A 20574-nucleotide genomic window follows, 5' to 3' on the forward strand; every position below is an offset into this window, starting at 1 on the left:
TTAGGTTAAGGAAGGCTAGTAATCTTTTAGTGTTTCTGTTAACAAAGTGCATTTTTAGAAATAGCGGAAAAATCATATAATGATACTTCATTAATAAAACCAAATGAAAGCAATCTTGAAAATGGGAAATTATTAATATTAAAGAGTCATTTCAAGTAAGGGGGTAAGGGTCATGACATGTACAATATTTTTTTTAGCCCAGAATGAAAATTATTTAAATGAACATGTGTAAGATTTCCTGATATGTTCGTTATTTTCTGACAGGCCTGTGCGTTAGAATGGGCTATGGTACTCAGGTGACAGATAAGATGATGTCACTCCTACTAAACGAAATTGATTATGCCAGTATTTATAGGGTCTGTGGGCCTCTTGTTTGTTATTGACTTAGAATAATTGGGAATGTTCTTTGAAAAAGTATTAAATATGTATACTCAAAAGTAATGTCAATAAAAACGCCGTGTCCACCCCACTTATGACAAGTCTATCCACTTCTTTAATGTCTTATTTCTCAAAAACTTATTTGAATGTGATAGGAGATTTTTAAAAACATGTAGTACTTTTGACTCTTTCGCATTTCCTCAAATAAAAATAAGTATGGGCGCGTTTAATAAGAGTTATATCATTTTTATTCACATAAACAAAAACAGGAAAGAAATTACAGGGAATTACTTAGGAAATCCGCGATAAAATTAACATTTTATAGTGAGATGTCTCCTATCCTTAATATTGAATACATATAAACAATTAACAAGTTTGTCAATAATGGCTATTTAAAACAGCTATATTTTCACGTTTTAATTTATGGGTAAAATAATTGAAATGAAAAAAAAATCCCTTGGACCTTGTTGATATAATGCAAGATCTTGAGGTTTTGCTAGAAATGCATTTAGGGAAATGAGTCATTATATTCTGTAAGGAACATTGTTTAATTAATAGAACTCATGAATGAAATCATGTTTTTATCTTATATTAAAATACTTATTTTACAATTTCAGATGTTATATAAAAATAACAATAATAAAAAGAAACATGTTTATAAGATTTTAAACAGAGCAATATAATTGTGGTCATTTTTATTTAACATCAAATGCTCACAAGCTGAGGCGCGTATAACATTAAAAATGCAAATGCAAACGGGATTTTCACTAGAGCTCGAAATATCTACTCGAATTTAAAATCAGTGGCAATATTTACATAAACATTAAATTAGTTAATATCTCTTTCCTGTATAAATGCAGTGTTTTGTATTGATACAAAGCTTTTTAAATATATTGATAACGTGTTTTTTTTTTTACAAATTCATGGTAATTTTCGCTAGTCGGACTGAATATGAACTGGTCTTCTCTCAAAGAAAGAAATCTTTAAACTTCTCTTGGGGCATATGATATATGGTCAACATTTGGCTAAATAAGTCTTTCAAAGTGTTGGTTGTCCCCCTGTTTTTTTTGTATCTGAATTAAGGTATGTGTTTGAAATATTTATGTATAAACATAACATGAAAGATTTTAGGTGGCACATAAGTAAAAAAAAATATTTCAGACATGAAACAAATATCCCTTTAGTACTCTCTGAGACTAATTTAATGCCACAAGTAGCTGAATTTGTTATTCACTATGATCATTATATACTCGTAACTAGTTTGTCAAATTTATATAATTCACTGATATCACAATATCAGACGTATATTTTCATACTTTAATCCAGACCTAGTGTATCGATTGTGCTTTTTCTGTTGAACGTCAAACTGAAATTAACCTCTGCTGATCATTTATATTTGACAAGGTAAAAAGGCTATTCTGTTATTTAATAATTGATCTGTTACCGGAATTTTACAGACATGAAAATATTTAATGGTGAGTCTACCATACAGGGAAGTAAACATCGGTGAATGACATCGCATGTACATTACAAAAATACTTCAAATTAGTCGTTTGGTAGATGATGTCTGTGTGCATATATTTGTCGATTATCAGTAAAGTAAGTTACTTAATTATTGTTCCCTTACTTTACATTGGAGATGCTGAAGAAGGGCCATGTAGCGGGTAAGGTTTTAGTTTGAAAGTGGCCAGGTAGAAGAAAATGTAAGATGGAAATACACATAAACAGGAATATTCTATATAATTTCATTTTGAGAAGCCAACTCGTTATCAAATTACTAATGATTCAATTAAAGTAGATATACATATAATGGTTTTAAGGAATTTATGTTAAAGCTAATTTATGACAAGATGCAATGCATCCTTACAAATTTATGTTACTTTGCTAATTTATAATTCAAATCAGCGACTTAGAAGTAAGTAAAGTAATTTGTAGTTAGCATGCATTTCAAAAGGTAAACAAGTTGTGTTTATCAAAATTTAAAGGTATCCGTATGGATGTTGTCCAAACACAGAATGGGATACAGAGAATAATTTGTGCAAAGGTAGGTGATACTGTATGCATTTCAATAGATATAAAACAAATAAAGCTTCGTAAGTGTATTCTTTTGCTAAAACAAACTGACAAATAACTATTTAATTTAAATAAAAAGTCAACTACAAATAAATATGTTATTAAGGTGTTTGACGCAGCGTGGTTTATGTTTCTAGCGCACATGGGCATGTTCTTTAAATCAGAAATAAATTTATTAATCAATTCAACACGTATTTAAAAGGCCGTGTCAGTTATCATTGACCTTTACATGGAAATTCAAATTTTTTTTATTTTGGGCAAAAATCACCCTAAAACATTTGAACAACAACAAAAAACACATTTTAGACAAATTTAACAAATTTATTCATTGCTATTGGTTTCCATGGCAACATATATGATTTGCATAGTAAATTCTTAATGAAACATTGTAAAAAAAAATGCAAACTTAGACATATTCAAGTGCAGAGGGGGATCAATGAGAAGGTCAAAATTGTTTTTGATACTGAAAAAATAAAAGATGCATGGAGAGATATTATTTGAATGTCTCTGCGTAATTTTTGAAAGTTTGGTATGGTTGCTATGGTAACCGAAAAATGACAAGGTTTTCATGATTGAAATATCTGTGGAAAATTAAGTTTTTCAAAAGTTGAATACTCACAAAACGCAACTACCTGAGATAATATATGCCATATCAAGTTAAAGATATATCCCAATACTAGGAAATAAAATAAAGAAAAACTGGTAGTCAGAGGTCCTTTTTTCAGGAATCAAAATTTGCATTTTTTTCAATCAATGGGTTTTTGCACGTTTTGGCATTGTTTTTTTATATTACAACAGATATTTGACAGTTAGATACCAAATTTACGAAAAATTAGTACTTAACCATAATCTCCGCAAAGTGTATTACCTTTTTACAAAACAATAGGAACAGAAATCTCCATAGCAACGACATTTATACCCTAGAAAACGACAGTCATCTGCACACGATGATTCCACCATTTCTTTGTTGCTGACATCTATACTTTAAGATGCTGTTGCATCTTGTTCTTGACATGATGGTGATGAAGAATCTACGTTTGTCTGTGTTTCCATGGGTGGAGATGTTATTGTGACCTTAGATACAGACTTAGGAGTATTTTTAGGGATTACCCAATTTAAATTAATTCCTGCAGTATCATAATTCATTGTTTTGCCTTTTCTGATCTCATACTGCTTCCAAGCAGTCACACTTCTGTTGTCATAACTGAAATCAAAAAGTTGACTGCTGTTTTGTAATTTCAGAAACACTTTTGGTAGTTTGGTGGCAAAGACACTATAACTTGAACTTTGTTGATCTTGTTTTCAAGAGCAGCCTTGAAGTAACTGGCGTTCAAGACATTATTTCCTTCATTCACAAATCCTTTTATGTACCATTTTATATGAGCAGCTTTTCGATCACAAATTGATATACCGTCTTGTCGGTCACAGAAATCAGTTCGGTTTATATTCATATTATTTCTGTTCATTTGGTAATGCATGGACAGCTCCAATGCCATAAACGTAATGGTAACAGCCAGCATTGTCAGACCGTACATAAAAATTCTGCATTGCTGCATTAAGATTCTTTATTCGACTCAAAGTATCTTGCAGAATGGTAGCTGCTGTTATTGAATCCTGATTTACAATACCATAAACATGAACAAAGGTAGCTGATCTTAAAGGCCAGTTCTAGGGAATAAATAGCAGCCAATCGGGGAAATGGAGGACATTTCAATTTTCTTGCCACTCTTCTCTTCAGGGGATATTTTTTTTCAAATTTATACAAATATCACCAATTACCGCTTTACGATAGTTGTTGTGTATATAAAGTTATGTGTTCTGCATTTGAAAATACATATAATTTACTTCAAATGTACGTAATAAGGGAGAATTAATCAATTAAAATTCTTAAGTGACACTGATTTTCAAATTAGCCCATTTTGATTGACAGCAGAGGTTTGTTTACATTACACCAGAAGCTCTAATCTCCACAGACGCTTTCAAAATGGTTGCTAATAAGATTATGTTTTAATCATCCTACCTCAGCAAAGAGAGAAAGAGTTAAGTCCAATAAATCCATTTATTTGATAAATAAAGAACACATACATGCACTGCATGTAAGCGTGAATGTGCATCCTGCCGAGTCCGGCTGTTATCTCCTGACCACTGCTCTTAGCACAGTTTACATGAACCTTTCATTGACCAGGTAAGAGTCCATGGCAGATGTAATATTCACAGAAACAAATTCCAATAAAAAGAAATTTTGAACAAACTTTTCTGATTTAAATAAAAATAATGTGTATAATTATATTGTTTTTAATTTAAAAAAAAATAACACAGTCACTGCCAACGGTGTCCCATGTATGGGATATTTTTGGGTTGGGAAACCAAACTCGCACCAAGTTGCAACACATTCTCGTAGAATGTCCCTACGATGGCTTGCAACATTGGTAAACCGAGGGTCTAACTGAAGAACATTTAGTTTTCTCTCTCTATATCTTTCATCAAGAAAAACTCCTCTATGGAAAAGCATTGGCCAGAAAAACTTATACTTTTCCTTTCGGAACGAGGTATTTCTTCTGTCAGTTAATGCTGGTTCAGAAGGCCACCACATCTGTCTATTTCTCCCGTCTGTTATGCAGGGTTTGCAAAAACAATGTTCACATTCATCACAGTTTTGACTTTTCGGGATACAGAATGTCTTCTCAAAATCGTCAGCACTGATGTCCTCATTCCCAGTTGTATTTTCGTCACATATCATTTCTTCTAACTCCCATTCATTAAAATTGTTGAATTGAATTATTGTTTCCCTTTGATCAGAGTTCACCCTCAAAGTAATTATACTTGTGTCCTCATTTTCCTCCATTTTGTTACAAGAATGATGGCCAGAATTGGAGGGTAAGTTTTAGGGCATGGGGTACCAAAGGAGATTTCTCTACCATGGCATCATGTATGTGGCCATTTTATACGCATTAAATTCTTATTTTCTGTCCATCGAAGTTGTTATTAAATATTTACATGGAAATCTATTACAACATAATAACTTTCACCATATTTTCCCCCGCATCCACAAATATTTTGATCCCCACTGAGGGTCCACCCCGGGAGATGGGCTGATTAATAGATTTACTGACATTTGGCGGGATGCAGGGAGTGCCTCCCCACTGTAAAATATTTCAACTTCACATGATTCATTGTAACTGGTCCATTCCATTATATTTCTACAAAAGGGTAAATTGAAATTTTTGATGATTGTTTTATTCTATATATATATATATATATATATATATATATATATATATATATATATATATATATATATATATATATATATATAAACCCTAAGGTCTATACACTTAGCTCTGTAATAATGAAATCACTTGATCATAAAGAGTAAACTTTGAATCATATTTGATTCATAAATATACCTATGGAAATAAATATATGTATCCTTGTACACCACATTAAGAAATGATCCAGTCCGTATTATGAAACGTAAACGTGCAAGCAATATAATTACATTTCACAACATAGCAAGTAACCATTGTAAAGATATTGGAAGACTTCAAGACTTCAAGAAAACGGCCAGGTAATTTCAAGTTTGAGATGCCAATTACCGAGGGAAAAAAGCAGGAAATTATGTAAAATCTTCAAAATGTGAGGGAAGTTTTGGTCAGCAAGTTAGGGAGACCAGTTAATAACACGGTCATCATGGAATCATTGCTGGATACCTTGAGACAATCTCTACAAACGAATGATGATGATTTTAAATCACCTGCAACTTACACTAAAGTAAATAAGAGTCAAGTGAAGCAGGAACTTTTGGGACATCATTGCAAGCTGTAAGAAAACTGATCGATGTTTCAGCATCCCACGGGAAGTACTGTAAAAGGACTCTTGAAGTTAAAAAAGTCACAAAGAGAAGTCATGCCAGTTCATTGAAATTAGTTTGTACCAGGGGCAATAGAGGAAAACATTCCTACATTTGGGCATCATCTCCATACCTACCAAATGGTTAGTATCTTGTTAATGAAAGAATCAACCATGCATTTCTATGCAGTGGAATGTTTCCTTCTCATTATTCAAGATTCTGTAATGCAGCAGGACTTGGTGTTCTCTCCGTTGAAAAAAGGGACGCATTTTTTAAAATGTATAAACCAATTATACAAGAAGAATATGAAGTTTCGTGCAACACTGCCATTCTTGAAGAAGTTGGATTATATGAAAACTTGGATGGAATAGACATAATTACTGATGCACGGCATGGATGGCGAACAAATGGTCAAGACACCAGTGTCGTTGCAATTGGGGAGCGATCACATTAAGTTCTTAATTGTGCTCATGTAACAAATGCAGAGGATCCTGTTTCTCAAAGGCATGAGACAATTGGAACACGAACAATTTATGAAGATTTTGACAACAGGGACATTTCTGTGAATGTGCATACCAACAACAGGAACATGGCCATTACTAAATATGTAAGAGAACGGGAACATGGCTTTACATGTAATCAAAATGGTCTTTGGCATGGCATCAAAAGTATCAAAAAGGCCTTGACTAATATTTCAAGTGGACCAAGATACAAGGAAAGAAAAACCTGGTCCGAAGAACTTGTCGATAAAGTGGAACCTATTGCGACACATTTTTACTGGGCTGCCAAGCATTGTCAGGGCAATTCTACTACTTTGAGAACTTTGTTAGACAACATTGTTGACCATTACCAAAATGACCACAAGCGATGCCACCCTAGCTCAAGAAGTAAACAATATCCAAATAATGAACCATCAAAAGTTGTACTTGAAAATCCTGTGGCAATTAAATTACTCAAAAGTGTTATTGTAAATTCCACTATTTATAAATATTCAGATCATTTCAATTTAGGGAGAGATACATACTTTGTGGAAAGTTATAATAACACTTTAAATGTCTATCAAGACAAAAGAATAGCATTTGGAAGTGAACAGTATAAAGTGCGTGCTTTCCTTAAATCTCTGCATTTGAATGAAAATGTGAATAGAGAACATACTTCAGTATCAATCAAGGCTGATCCGAAAGCCCCTAGACGCCTAAAGGGCAAAAAAAAACTATAAAAAGAAAACATTTGATTTTAGAAATAATATATGGATGCGCTATATAAAACAAGTATACTCAAAGCGGGAAAAATAAATAGGGAAACCATGTGCTGCCGTCTTTTATTTCAACACGTTTCTGTGCTATGCAGGTATCTAATTATAGCTTCACTCTGTAGTCTTATCAGTTGGGGGTGTGGCCTTCTCCCTAACATGCTTAATTGCCGTCCGTGTGGATATTCAACTAGGTCAGATCCGGCCTTTAAGGCTTCCTCTTTCCATGACAGAACACTGATATGCCATGTCAGCACTTTTTAAGCAAACCATTTTGCCTGGGAATCTCTAATATAAATAAGCAATACTAAGTTATAATGCATTTGCATTACAGTCACTTAGCTTTGTTAAGAAATTTAGAAAAATTTGCATAAGCCCCGTCCTTTATTTATGAGATTTAACGAGATTTGGGCATTTCCGTTATAACAAACATCTACCAAAATGAATATGATTAAGTATTGGGTTAGATTACTTCAAGAAAGGTGTACTGAAACAAAAACATCAACTGTTCTTCATATCTCGCGATATCATAAAATTCCTTAGTCGTCTGATGACGTGTCGAGGTTGACTTCGTCACAACGGCGCTTTCAGCTGTGCAGCAAATCAGAATAAAAATGTGGACTTCAGAGATATATCTGGTAATTTAACTCATTTACAACCAAGTGGATGGAAATCGAGATGGGATTTAACTGAACAAGGTAGGATTTATATGTACTTTCCCTACATGTTGTTTTATATTATTTAATATTGTGGAATGAAACAGAAACGAAGCGAAATTCCTCGGCTTCAATTTTGTTTACTTGTTTACGTTAACTTTGTTTTTCATGCAATATTGTGTTAAAACATCACTTTGGTGACCAAAGTAAATGTTCTGCACTTCGCTAACTTTGATCATAAAGAGGATTGAGGCCCATGGTAGATTTTTACTTGTCTCATATCGTGATAATATTACAGCTCGCATTTCCTCCATGTTCAAAGAAAAGGTAAAGAATGGAAAGTCCAAACACTGTATTTGCTAGCACTATAAAGATTACTGTGAGGAACTGGATTAAATATAGACAAGACTGCATTGTTCGTTATGTACATTTCATTTAGCTTTATTTTATAAAGATTACATGTATGAATGGACAAAACTAAAATGTTGTCCTAATAGAATTTCCACACATTTTAAATAATAAATATTTAAAGATGCCTGTTGTGATTTAATGAAATTAAAACTGCTATAGATTTGCACAATAATTAAATATTCTTTTTCATTTTAATGGTATGTTCAGCACAATAGTTTGCTAATTATGACATATAATTCATTTTCAGGGTTATTCAAGCAGTAAATGGTCCACTGGAGACACTTTGAAGGGGGGGGGGGTGATAAAAAGTAGGTACTTTAAAATATTTCTTTTACTCACTAACCCATGTATATTTGGTTGGGTTTTTTTTAAAATCATATTATTATATAATGTAATCTATCATAACATTTTTCATTAATACCTATTGAAATCAAATTTGAAATTGATAAATATTTATCACTTCAGGCATTGGTTTTCTTAACAACTGCACTGCCTCTTAATATCAAAAAGACCGAAGAAAAGAACATGTAGAGTTAGTGTGCAAGAAGAATGGTCAATTTCCATAAATTACATATCATGACTGAATAATATTGAAAATCTGAAAACACTAGACTATGTCTTGTTGAACAGTTTGTCACAGAAATGCAGTATCTATTGTATTTGTCAAGTTGATTATTATAATAAATTCTGGATAAATATTGATTTTTCTTGCTTTCTTATTTATTACAACAATATCAATCATAATAACAAGTAAACCTGATAATATATTAAAAGTATTTCCTATTTCCTATTTATTTACCAGCATAATTAATTATAACATAAGCCATAATGAAACATAAATAAGTAAAATACAAACTCAACTCTTAACCATGTTAATCAACCTCATCCCCCCGCCCTTTTAAAGGCAAAAGATAATTAAAAGATTAATTCATTTTTTTCAATTCAAACAATTTAGTAATAATGACTGGTGTGAACAGAAACAACATTCTAGCATTAAACTCGTGAAATTTGCATCTTTGAATTATTTTATGAATGAAAATCAAAATCATGATCTTAGTCAGTGTTGCGTTTGAATTTCACGCAAATGACGTCAAAAGTGAAATGGACCAGATAAGATGTAGTAGTGTAAGGGCATACACTTGATCAAATATATTGAACATTTACATGTCTTAAAGCTGCTTGGTCCGATTTTATATCAAAGTTTATCATGCTTTTAAACGATGGCTATGCTTAGTGTATGTATAATAATAGACATTGCAGTAGTTTTACCCGTCAATTATGCCAAATTTCAATGATGAAAAATACGTACAAAATTTGCTAACAAAACAAACGACATTAAAAGGTACCTCGTTATTTTGCCTCATGTTAAATTTCACCCCTCACGACGAGACGGGTATGGTTGTATTACGAATTTGACATCGCTTTAAATAAAGGTCGAAATTATCAGACAAATTACAAATAAACATGTGTACGTTTTGTTCGCTAATATTTCTGAAGTATGCTTTCTTTACAATCGATGCATAGCATGCGGGTTGAATAACCCCAATCATTTGGGGGACTGTGCTGTCCTGAATATGGACTTTTTAAATATAACCCTTGCCTCGCCAGGTCCAAAAAACTCACAATAAACAGTTTACTTGTTTATTTAATGACGAGACATTAAAGGGTAAAAAACTGAAAAAACAAATAAAAACAACAATCACAATATGCTCATAACAAAATAGATGAATAAATTTCACAATAAATTTCGCAATAACAGATTTAGATTTGACAACATTTTGCATTCGAATTTCCTCTTCACCATGATCACAACGAAAAAATAGTAAACATTAGAAAATTTCACTGAAACATTTCTGAATTTAAGCAGAGCATACATTCACACAATATTATGATAAACTTACTCCATGGGGCCACAAAATCAAGTTGCAATTGAGCAATACATAGGACGACCGAGTCATGAGTCACCAGGCTGACGTTGGCTAAACGTAAACAAAACATAAAACATGAAACCGTCCCGAAACGGCACAAAATGTTCCGGAAAGTGTCAGCACACTCCCCGCCTGACGCCAGTCACGGTGTGGCACTAAAAGAACTACTTCTGTAACTGGTCGTACGTAATGGACACGCTGTCCGCCTCTGCTTGTGCGAACTTCTATCTTGCGGACCTTGCTGTCGTCATCAGGAAATGTTCGATTGATAACACCCATACTCCAATCGTTGCGATGAGCTTCTTTCTCTCGAAGAAGAACAACATCATCAATCCGTAGATTGTCCTTAGAATCTGTCCACTTTCGTCGTTGTTGGAGAAGTTGGAGATACTCATTGTGCCAGCGCTTCCAAAACTGCTGAGCAAGGACTTGTACCTGTTTCCAGCTAGACACATACATGTCTCTTACATCAAGTTCATGAAACGGTGGAAGATCAGCTTCTGTCTTCTGAGTTAGCAGCATATTCGGGGTAAGTATTAATGGATTGCTAGGGTCAGTGGAAACAGGAACCAATGGTCGGTTGTTGAGTATTGCTGTAACCTCTGCCATCAACGTTACAAGGACATCATGGGTAAGTTGGCGCTTAGGTTGCTTCAGGAGAATGGCATCTAAAATTCGTCTAGCAAATCCAATAACTCTTTCCCATACACCACCCATATGGGAAGAGTATGGAATGTTAAATATCCAACAGCAACCATTTTTGCTCAAGAACTTCCTGAGGGGTTGGTCCTCTACATTCACAGCATCAATACCCAATGCATCCGTGCTTCCGACAAAGTTTGTGCCCCTATCAGAACTAAACTCTGCAACTTTTCCCCGAATAGATATGAATCGGCGAAGGGCATTGATAAAGGCCGAGGACGACATATCTTCCACCACTTCAATATGGGAAGCTCTGGAAGAGAGGCATGTGAACATTATAGCCCACCGCTTGCTATTTGCACTTCCTCCACGCGTCTTCCGGGTCACTATCTCCCAGTGACCAAACATGTCAACACCCACATAGGTAAATGGTGGAGACTGTCTAACTCGGACAAATGGCAGGTCTGCCATTTTCTGTTGTTCTAATCGTCCACGCAACTTGCGGCATGTAACGCAGTTAAAGATGACAGAGGACACTAGCTTCTTGCAACCGACAATCCAGTAACCCGCACTTCGTACTGCTCCTTCTGTATAGTGCCTTCCCTGATGATGTACCAAGTCATGATGATGGCTAATGAGGAGTCTACCTATGTGCGAACGAGGGATGATGCAGGGGTTCTTAAGGTTATGTTCTATGTCAGCAGCTTGCAGTCGTCCACCCACTCGCAGAATAGAATCATCATCTAGGTAAGGGTCGAGGTTGATAATAGAACTGTCCTTTGAAATGGTCCTTCCAGATTGAAGACATGATATTTCCTGATGAAAGGTCTCCTGCTGAATTGTCCGAACAATGAACACTTCTGCAAACCGACGGAAACTTGAGGAAAATCTATCACTCTCAACTCCATGCTTCTTCAATATTCTATATCTCAGTGCGCTCAAGGCATTGACCAATGAGTTCCATGTTGAAAATCTATCAAATCGTTCTACTCCAAATGGCTTCTTTGTAACAGTCTTTAAGCTTGATAGTTGTGGTCTTACATTACTATCATTCTCAGCATCCACTAAAGGAAACACTTCATTGCAGTCTTTAGTCTTAAGGAGACTGTCAGGTCCCTTAATCCACTTACTTCCTTGGAGATCTCTTGCAGCAATTGATCTTGATCCAATATCTGCTGGATTCTTTTCTGACTGCACATAAGACCAATGATTGGCTGGAGCAACCTTAAGTATCTTCTGTACTCTGTTAGACACATAGGTATAAAACCTTCTTGAAGTATTGTAAAGGTAACCTAACACTATGCGACTGTCGGAATAGAACTGAGTATGGTCCACTTTGTGGTCTAAGTTGTCTGTCACAATGGTAGCAATTTCACTTGCAAGTACAGCTGCACAAAGTTCCAGTCGGGGAACTGTGTGTCCATGTGTAGGTGCCAACTTCGATTTTCCAAGCAAGAATCCAGTTTCTGCATGTTCCGTGTACAGTACTTTTAGATAGGCAACCGCAGAGATGGCCAACTCGGAGGCATCACAAAATACATGAACTTCTACTCTAGAAGAGTTTTGCAAACCTGAAGACGTGTAAGACCGAGGAACACTAATATGAGATAAATCTTGAAGTGAATCACACCAATTTCTCCATTCATTCTCAAACTCAGTAAGAGGATCATCCCAATCAGATGACAAATCCAAGGCCTTACGAAACAGCATTTTTCCTCTGAGTGTCACAGGACCGATGAATCCAAAGGGATCATAGAGACTGTTTAACGTGGACAGCATCCCACGTTTCGTGAAGGGTTTGGACTCCATAGTCACATCTACCTTAAAGGAATCCGCCTGTAAGTCCCAAGTAAGTCCTAGACTTTTCTGTAAGGGTGCCTCATCTAGTCTCAAGTCAATGCACTCCAAGTCCTTGGCTCTTACTTCTTCTTCAAATGCACTCATTACTTCTTGAGAATTGGAGGCTACTTTGTGTAATCTCAACTTCCCGCCTTCCATCAATGCCTTCTGAGTCTTCTTGATGAGCTCAACAGTTTGCTTCTCATGCGGCATTGACACCAACAAATCATCAACATAGAAGTTTCTCTGTACTATTTCTCTGATTTCAGGATCCGGATGGTCAGCAACAGATTGTCTCAAGCCATATGTCGCAACAGAGGGCGAGGGCGTGTTACCGAAAACATGCACCGTCATTCTATATTCGATAAGTCTATCCGATGGGTCATTGTTCCTGTACCATAGGAAGCGCAAGTAATTTTGATGTTCTCTGGACACACGGAAACAATAAAACATTTGTTCAATGTCCGCCATTAGTGCAGTTCTCTCCTTGCGAAAACGAAGAAGCACACCGAGTAGGTTATTGGTTAAGTCTGGTCCTGAGAGCAGCACCGAGTTCAACGAAATTCCCTCATACGAGGCAGAAGAGTCAAAGACCATTCTAATTTTGTTTGGCTTCTTTGGATGGTAAATGGCAAATATTGGCAAATACCAACACTCATCGTCTGATTCTAAAGATGGGGCAACTTCGGCATGCCCTTTAGACAATATCCCTTCCATAAAGGTTAGGGCATGGTCCATTTTGGTAGGATTCTTCCTAAGATTGGTGTCGAGAGATCTGGCTCTCTTGATAGCTTGAGAATAATTGTTTGGAAGTCTGGGTCGTCCAGGCTTAAACGGCAGGGGAGCCGTCCATTCCCCTAAAGAGTTGCGATGGAACTTACTTACCATGATTCCTAGGAATATATTATCTTCCTGTGAAGGTCCTGGCTTATCATCATTTGGTGTTCTTTCAAATATGGAAGACATATCATCTTCGTCAACAGGAGGAGCCTTAACTGTGAGTGAGCTGTTACAAAGCAACAAGATAGAAGGTCTCCCATCATTATGAAGGTATACCTTGTTAACTGATATTGTCGCAGGTAAATGAGCCTTGTTCAAGCATGTCTCACCTATGATTGTCCAACCTAGACTCAACTTCTGAGCATATGGAGCATCATGGCTGATTCTCTGATCGAGAACATGATGTGCTATGATCAAATCCCGTCCAATAAGAAGCAGTATCTTTGCTTGAGGGTCTAGCTCCGGAATGTGACTAGCAATGTTTGCAAGATGTGGGAATCGTTTAGCTATATCAGGTGTTGCTATCTCATTACGATTATCCGGAACGGCGTCACACTCTATGACAGGCGGTAATTGATGAGTTGTACTGTCATCCAATGATGTAACTAAAAGGTTTTAGGCAACCCTGCTGGTCATGTTCCTGACACCAGAACATGTTTCTAATTTAAAGTTCTTTGTCTCAGTCTTGATTCCGAGCAAGTCAAACAATTCACTCTTTGCTAGGGAGCAATTACTTTGGTCGTCAATCAAGGCATATGTTCGCACAAAATTGTCTGGATTTTCTCTATCATACACCTTGACAAGAATTGTCTTGGAACATGATTTACCTCCAGGAATAACACCGCAAATCTGGGCGCACTTGTTGTTGACAGTTTTCTTGGTCTCTGAATTCTCCTTTTGCTCCCCGCCTTGAGGTCTGCCATAATCAATGTGTAATGCTGAAGGATGCGAGTTACTAGCACATACAGAACATGCCACTTTCTCATAACAGTTCTTAGAAAAATGTTCTGCTGAATTGCAACACTTGAAGCAAATTCCGTGTTTCAATAACACGTCTGTGCGTTCCTTCATGGGTTTTGTGCGAAAGGTTCTACACTTGTTTAAGGCATGAAAGTCATTTGGATGAATAGGGCATCTTTTAGATGGGTCTAAGCTTTCCTTTCTTCTCTCTCTACTGTCAACCTCTACATCTGTCTTTCGATTTATTACCGGTACCCTGCGTTGAATGTTTTCCTTATTTCTTTCCCGTACACAAAGTCCAGGGTCATTTCTTATCTGACTTTCAACGATGAATTCCACAAAAAACTTGAATGGAGGATGTGGTAGTCCACTGTGTCTCTTATAGGCTGCAGCTCTTGTAATCCACTTCTCTTGAAGGTTCATCGGTAACTTTTTCACAACAGGTAGGATTCCACTGGATGAGTCGAAGTACGACAAAAGAGTTGCATAGGTAGGATCCTCTTTAATTGCAGCAATTTCTGTTAGCAGATCCGCTAAGTCATAAAGCTTTTTGCCATCATTAATAGAAACCAATGGAAATCTGTCTAGTTTTGATTTCAAGGCTGCTTCTACAAGTTCCACTGCCATAACGTTCTTGTAGACGTTGCCATATCAAATCAACTGCCTTCTCAGGATCCTTTGGATTAGCTGTTCTCATTGTCATGGCAAATTTTTTAGACTCTGTCCCCAGCCACTTAATGAGAAGATCCAACTCTTCGCCAGGTGAAGCTCGTAGTTCTCGATGAATTCCTTGGAAGCTGGTTTTCCAAGCTGTAAATGCTTCTGGTTGATCAGTGAAGGACATAAACCTTGAGGTAAGTAGATCCTTTTTAAGCAAAAATGAGGTAAAGTCAGCTACGTTAGGATTTGGTTGAGCTGTTTTCCTTGGCATCTGAGGTTGAGGGGATTTTACCTTAGGCCCATGCTCATAGGGAGTTGAAATGAACTTAGGTGGTGGTAACTGCGCAAAGGTTGCTGATGACTGACCCTCTAATGATCACAGGAAATGGGACATAATATCCTCCTTTGGCATTTGGAAATGATGCTCTTCCTTCAGTACTGCATGAAAATCTAATAGCTCTATATGGTCTCTTGCAGCTTTCATTTCTGCCTCTGCCACAGCGGTTTCCTTTTCCTGTTTAAGTAGACGCAAGTCCATTTCGAGCTGAGATTTTCTTTTTTCTAAGGTCAGTTCATGTTTTAAAAATTTTAGGCGAGTCCTTTGTTTCTCAACGTTTATTTCCTTTTTAAGAAGAATAGCTGATCGGCTCTGTGATGATGTTGACTTCTTGCTGCTGCGACTAGTATACGTGGATTCCGAAGCCATCCGTTGGGAAATATCATCTGCGGTCTGAAGAATGCGATCAGCAATAGCTGCCAGGAACCGATCCACAACACCCTTCCTCTTAGAAAATACTTCAAGGTGTCTTGATCTTTCGGCTGAACTTTCTGCAGTGTTTGTTCTGATCAGGAATTCCACCAAATTATCAGACGACGCCACAAATTCCTGACGAAGACATGAAACATCATCTTCATATCGCTGCATCACATGTGGTTCAATATCTGTGGCCTTTGAGTTAAATTCAAAAATTTCTGTTTCAATATCTTTCCATATGCGATCAAATGCAGTTGTCAATTTTTGTACACAAGATTCGTATAAAGAATTTCCCTTCTCTGTTAAGGTTTTTTGACGACTAGGGTAGCGAGGAACATTTTCTTCCTGTTTGATAATTTCTTCCATTGGGTCACACATGGTTGATATTAAAAATGTGCACAATGTGTAATTCTAATCACAGAACTGTTTTCACAACATAAACATACATAGAACTGTTAATATCAGCAAAGTTCATGAGTCAAATTTGTTGAAAATGTACTTGAAATATCACTGAATTGTTACCACAATTGTAATATGCCCATGTACTCACACAAAAAAAACCTGCGTTTTATATATCTCAACAATGCACTATGCAAAAATTACACTGCATGAAAAACCCGTTTCGTTTTATCAAATTGACTTACTGTAACATGATAAATGCCCAATAAAATCACATGCAAATGATGGGCAATAATAATGATGGTGCAATGATATCTGATTTAGATGTATGTTAAATGTACATACAATGTTCCTAAAAGTTTGCTAACAAAATGTTGACAATAAAAGTATGTCAAATATACACAGACATCACACATCTACTGTTAAATGTTGTACTTCAAGTCAATACAAAAAATCATAATGTGGGAAGCCTACAATGTTAATGTCTATAAGCAAAGAGGAAATAGCTGACTAATGGAGGGGTGCTGTTTTGATGATCACACTGCCCTGTAATTCTGCTCGATGGACACAATGTGTCAAACATCAGGAATGGAACCGCAACTAGTTGTGGTGATGATGGATTTTTTACTGTGCTGTCCTGAATATGGACTTTTAAATATAACCCTTGCCTCGCCATGTCCAAAAAACTCACAATAAACAGTTTACTTGTTTATTTAATGACGAGACATTAAAGGGTAAAAAACTGAAAAAAACAAATAAAAACAACAATCACAATATGCTCATAACAAAATAGATGAATAAATTTCACAATAAATTTCGCAATTACAGATTAAGATTTGACAACATATTGCATTCGAATTTCCTCTTCACCATGATCACAACGAAAAAATAGTAAACATTAGAAAATTTCATTGAAACATTTCTGAATTTAAGCAGAGCATACATTCACACAATATTATGATAAACTTACTCCATGGGGCCGCAAAATCAAGTTGCAATTGAGCAATACATAGGACGACCGAGTCGTGAGCCACCAGGCTGACGTTGGCTAAACGTAAACAAAACATAAAACATGAAACCGTCCCGAAACGGCACAAAATGTTCCGGAAAGTGTCAGCACAGGGACGAAACCAAGCGGTTTTATTTTCTAAACATTCCCGTGATGCATTTTGGTTTGTTTTTTCGTTTGCCCCAAAAGAAAGTATTTTTATTTACTTTGGATATTTCAAACTTCGAAAATAGACTGATTCTGCTGGTGTAAATAGGAGAAAGTCCATAACTTTCTAAGATAAATGATTTGTATGGAAAACATGTTGATACTGTTATAACAGAAAAATCGGACCAAGCAGCTTAAACATTATATCCCCATTTTATTAACAAGTGCTGGGAGCTGAATGAAATCGCTACGCATTTCATAGAAATAAGCGTTAATTGTAGGAATTCCTTGCAAATTGCTGGTCATACACTGTTTAAGTTGAATTTAATAATTGTTCTCAATTGAATATTTCAAACTCCCAGCACTTTTCGAATTTTTTGACGTTCATTTTATAAGTTAAAAACAGAAACAATTTTATTTGTTCATGTTCAGCCCTTGCATTTTGCATGTTTTGGTATTATTCCTGATTCATCTATTTTTAGCAGTATCACATGGCAGGGTATCCCCAAGCGACTCAAAATTAGACCATGCGATAACGGATTATCTAATTTGTATATCGATAAAATATCACTTTGTGTAACAATTTTTTGGAACTGAATATCAAGATTATCCAAAAGCTAATATTCTATGTGATAAATATCGCTATTTTTTATGGACGTCCTTAACATACCTGAGCAAAGACAATGTACGTTTGTCACTTGATATGTTTCTCAAAATGTCATAAATTTCTCAAAATATTGTAACGAGGCCCTTAAGTTGTCGATTGGAACCCCCACCCTTAGGTCCCGGGCAATAATCCTGCAAACAATGATGCAGATTTATTTTACAACTGCAGAGATACGGTCTGGCATTGCGATAGACAGACAGGCAGGACAAATAAAAAAAATGTCCATGGTCTTTGGGCAAAATAATTCAGTACATGTAAAAATGTCAACACAAACCTTTATTTGCTGGATCTGCTTGTACTTCATGGTCATTTGGAAGTTTACATTGCAACTCGTTATCATCATGATTCTCCTGAAAATATTTTACACCTGTTTACAGACTTACCTGATCCTATAGTATATAGTGGCTGAGATTTGTTATAAGACATTAAACTGAACAAAGGGGATACTCCAAATTAGTTTTTTTTCTCAACTTTAAATTTATTGACGTTAAATAAATACAGTGTTCAAGGTACATGTGTCACCTGCATTCCTATTGACTCAATTTACCTTGACCAGCGAAAGATATTATCACAGGAAATCAACATGTGAAATATCAACTCCTTATATCACTTCTCATTTAAAAGTTATGGTTAATGTTAATCTTTTTCTCCAAAAATTAATGAAGCAGGCTTCCCTTTCTTCTGCATTAGCACAGTCCAGGAAATTCATTTATTAACTTTTAAACAAAAAACAAGATAGAAAATAATATTTTACCAGAACAAACATACAAACTGATAATTTGCTTCAAGATACACAATGCAATATCTTTGCATGTACTTGAATGTCAGACAAAGGAACAGGGAGACAAGGTGATTGCAAGTCCCTTTTTTACCTACATACATGCTACTGCTGGCTAACAGCAGGCATAATAAATATGCATTATAGTGTAGTTATACAGATGAGAAAAACATTTAACACACCTGTTTGTATAAGGAGATTATGCTGTTTGTTGAGAAAGAATAATTATTTTATTGTTCTTTTGTAATGGTTCCTTTTGAATTGCTCCGGCAATTTTTGGCACATTTCTATCCTAAAGAATACATCTTGCTTGATCTTCACCCAATCCCAAGAATGTATCTTTAATTCAAGAACAGTTTAAAAATAAATAACACAAACAATCTGGAATGCACTTCTGTATATGACATTTTATAAAGGCTAAAATCCTTATAATGTTGATGAAGGGCACATATCAAAATAAAATAAACAAGTGTTTTAGAATACAATATATACTGCACGCTCAAGAAGCTTGTATATTTACCAGAAATGACATACATCATACATGTTATGTTTATAAATGTATAGTGTAATACCTGTGTTTTGGGCAGCAGGTAAGTTTTTCATCGTCCTCATTAAAAAAGTTTTCCCTTATCTTTATTAAGGCACATTCGTTTGCTATACTTCTGCGATTGATGGAAAGCTTCTGTAGATTGAATCTACAGAATTTTGGCAGCAGGTCAAGGGTAATAATTTTCTTCCCAAGTCTTTGTTAATCAATCAGTCCACACCAAAAGGTTGATGATGATCTGAAACTGCACACAAACTGGGGCACACCTAAAAACAATATACAACTATGATGAAGATCAACTATTTTTATAAAATTTGAATTAAAAATCCCTTGAAAAATATTTAAATAAAATTTGATAAACTAAAACACTGATATTAAAAGTCATGAAGGGCCCCGTTGCAAAATTTCGGATAGAACAAAGTATAGTTTTTTGGAATTTGATTTTTTCCCAAAGTATCATTGTGATTTTGAGGCGTATTTGAAAAACAGACAAGTATGGCTGAAATTCATCTCGCAAAAAAGACACAGTCTCACATTTGCAAAATAGTCTCGTATTCAGCAATTGTGCTCAACCTGATCAAGGGCGTAGGCACCGGCCACCCCCCCCCCCCCCCCATGTTTTTGGGAAGCCAAAATATCCTATAGTAAATAATTATAAATCCTGGTTCTCCTCCACTCACGCTTCTAGGAACAGGAGCAAATTTTGAAACCAGTGTTGAGTCCGTTATCCTAGTTGCTATCCCCCTTTTCGAATCAATATTAGTTTCCTGAAGTTTTGTCAACTTTTTGTGTTGTTGTGGTGTTGATACATGTATCTCAATTAACATCATGTTTTAGTGTACTG

The 20574-nt window shown here is 35.6% G+C and overlaps 2 protein-coding genes across 2 annotated transcripts; both read right to left on the bottom strand.

Annotated features, from left to right (window-relative positions):
• Positions 1–10690: 10690 nt before the first annotated feature.
• On the bottom strand, positions 10691–15396 carry LOC128169467 (uncharacterized). Its single transcript, XM_052835601.1, has 4 exons — positions 15090–15396; positions 14544–14747; positions 10873–14414; positions 10691–10789 (listed from the first exon to the last, which is right to left on the bottom strand). The coding sequence occupies exons 1-4, from the start codon at positions 15394–15396 to the stop codon at positions 10691–10693; spliced, it is 4152 nt and encodes a 1383-aa protein (XP_052691561.1).
• On the bottom strand, positions 14951–17695 carry LOC128169485 (uncharacterized). The gene is made up of 2 exons (XM_052835620.1): positions 17553–17695; positions 14951–17324 (listed from the first exon to the last, which is right to left on the bottom strand). The coding sequence occupies exon 2, from the start codon at positions 16559–16561 to the stop codon at positions 15806–15808; it is 756 nt and encodes a 251-aa protein (XP_052691580.1). The 5' UTR covers positions 16562–17324; positions 17553–17695; the 3' UTR covers positions 14951–15805.
• Positions 17696–20574: the final 2879 nt, after the last annotated feature.

Source organism: Crassostrea angulata, unplaced genomic scaffold (assembly GCF_025612915.1).
Source record: "Crassostrea angulata isolate pt1a10 unplaced genomic scaffold, ASM2561291v2 HiC_scaffold_140, whole genome shotgun sequence".
Classification (NCBI taxonomy): domain Eukaryota; kingdom Metazoa; phylum Mollusca; class Bivalvia; order Ostreida; family Ostreidae; genus Magallana; species Magallana angulata.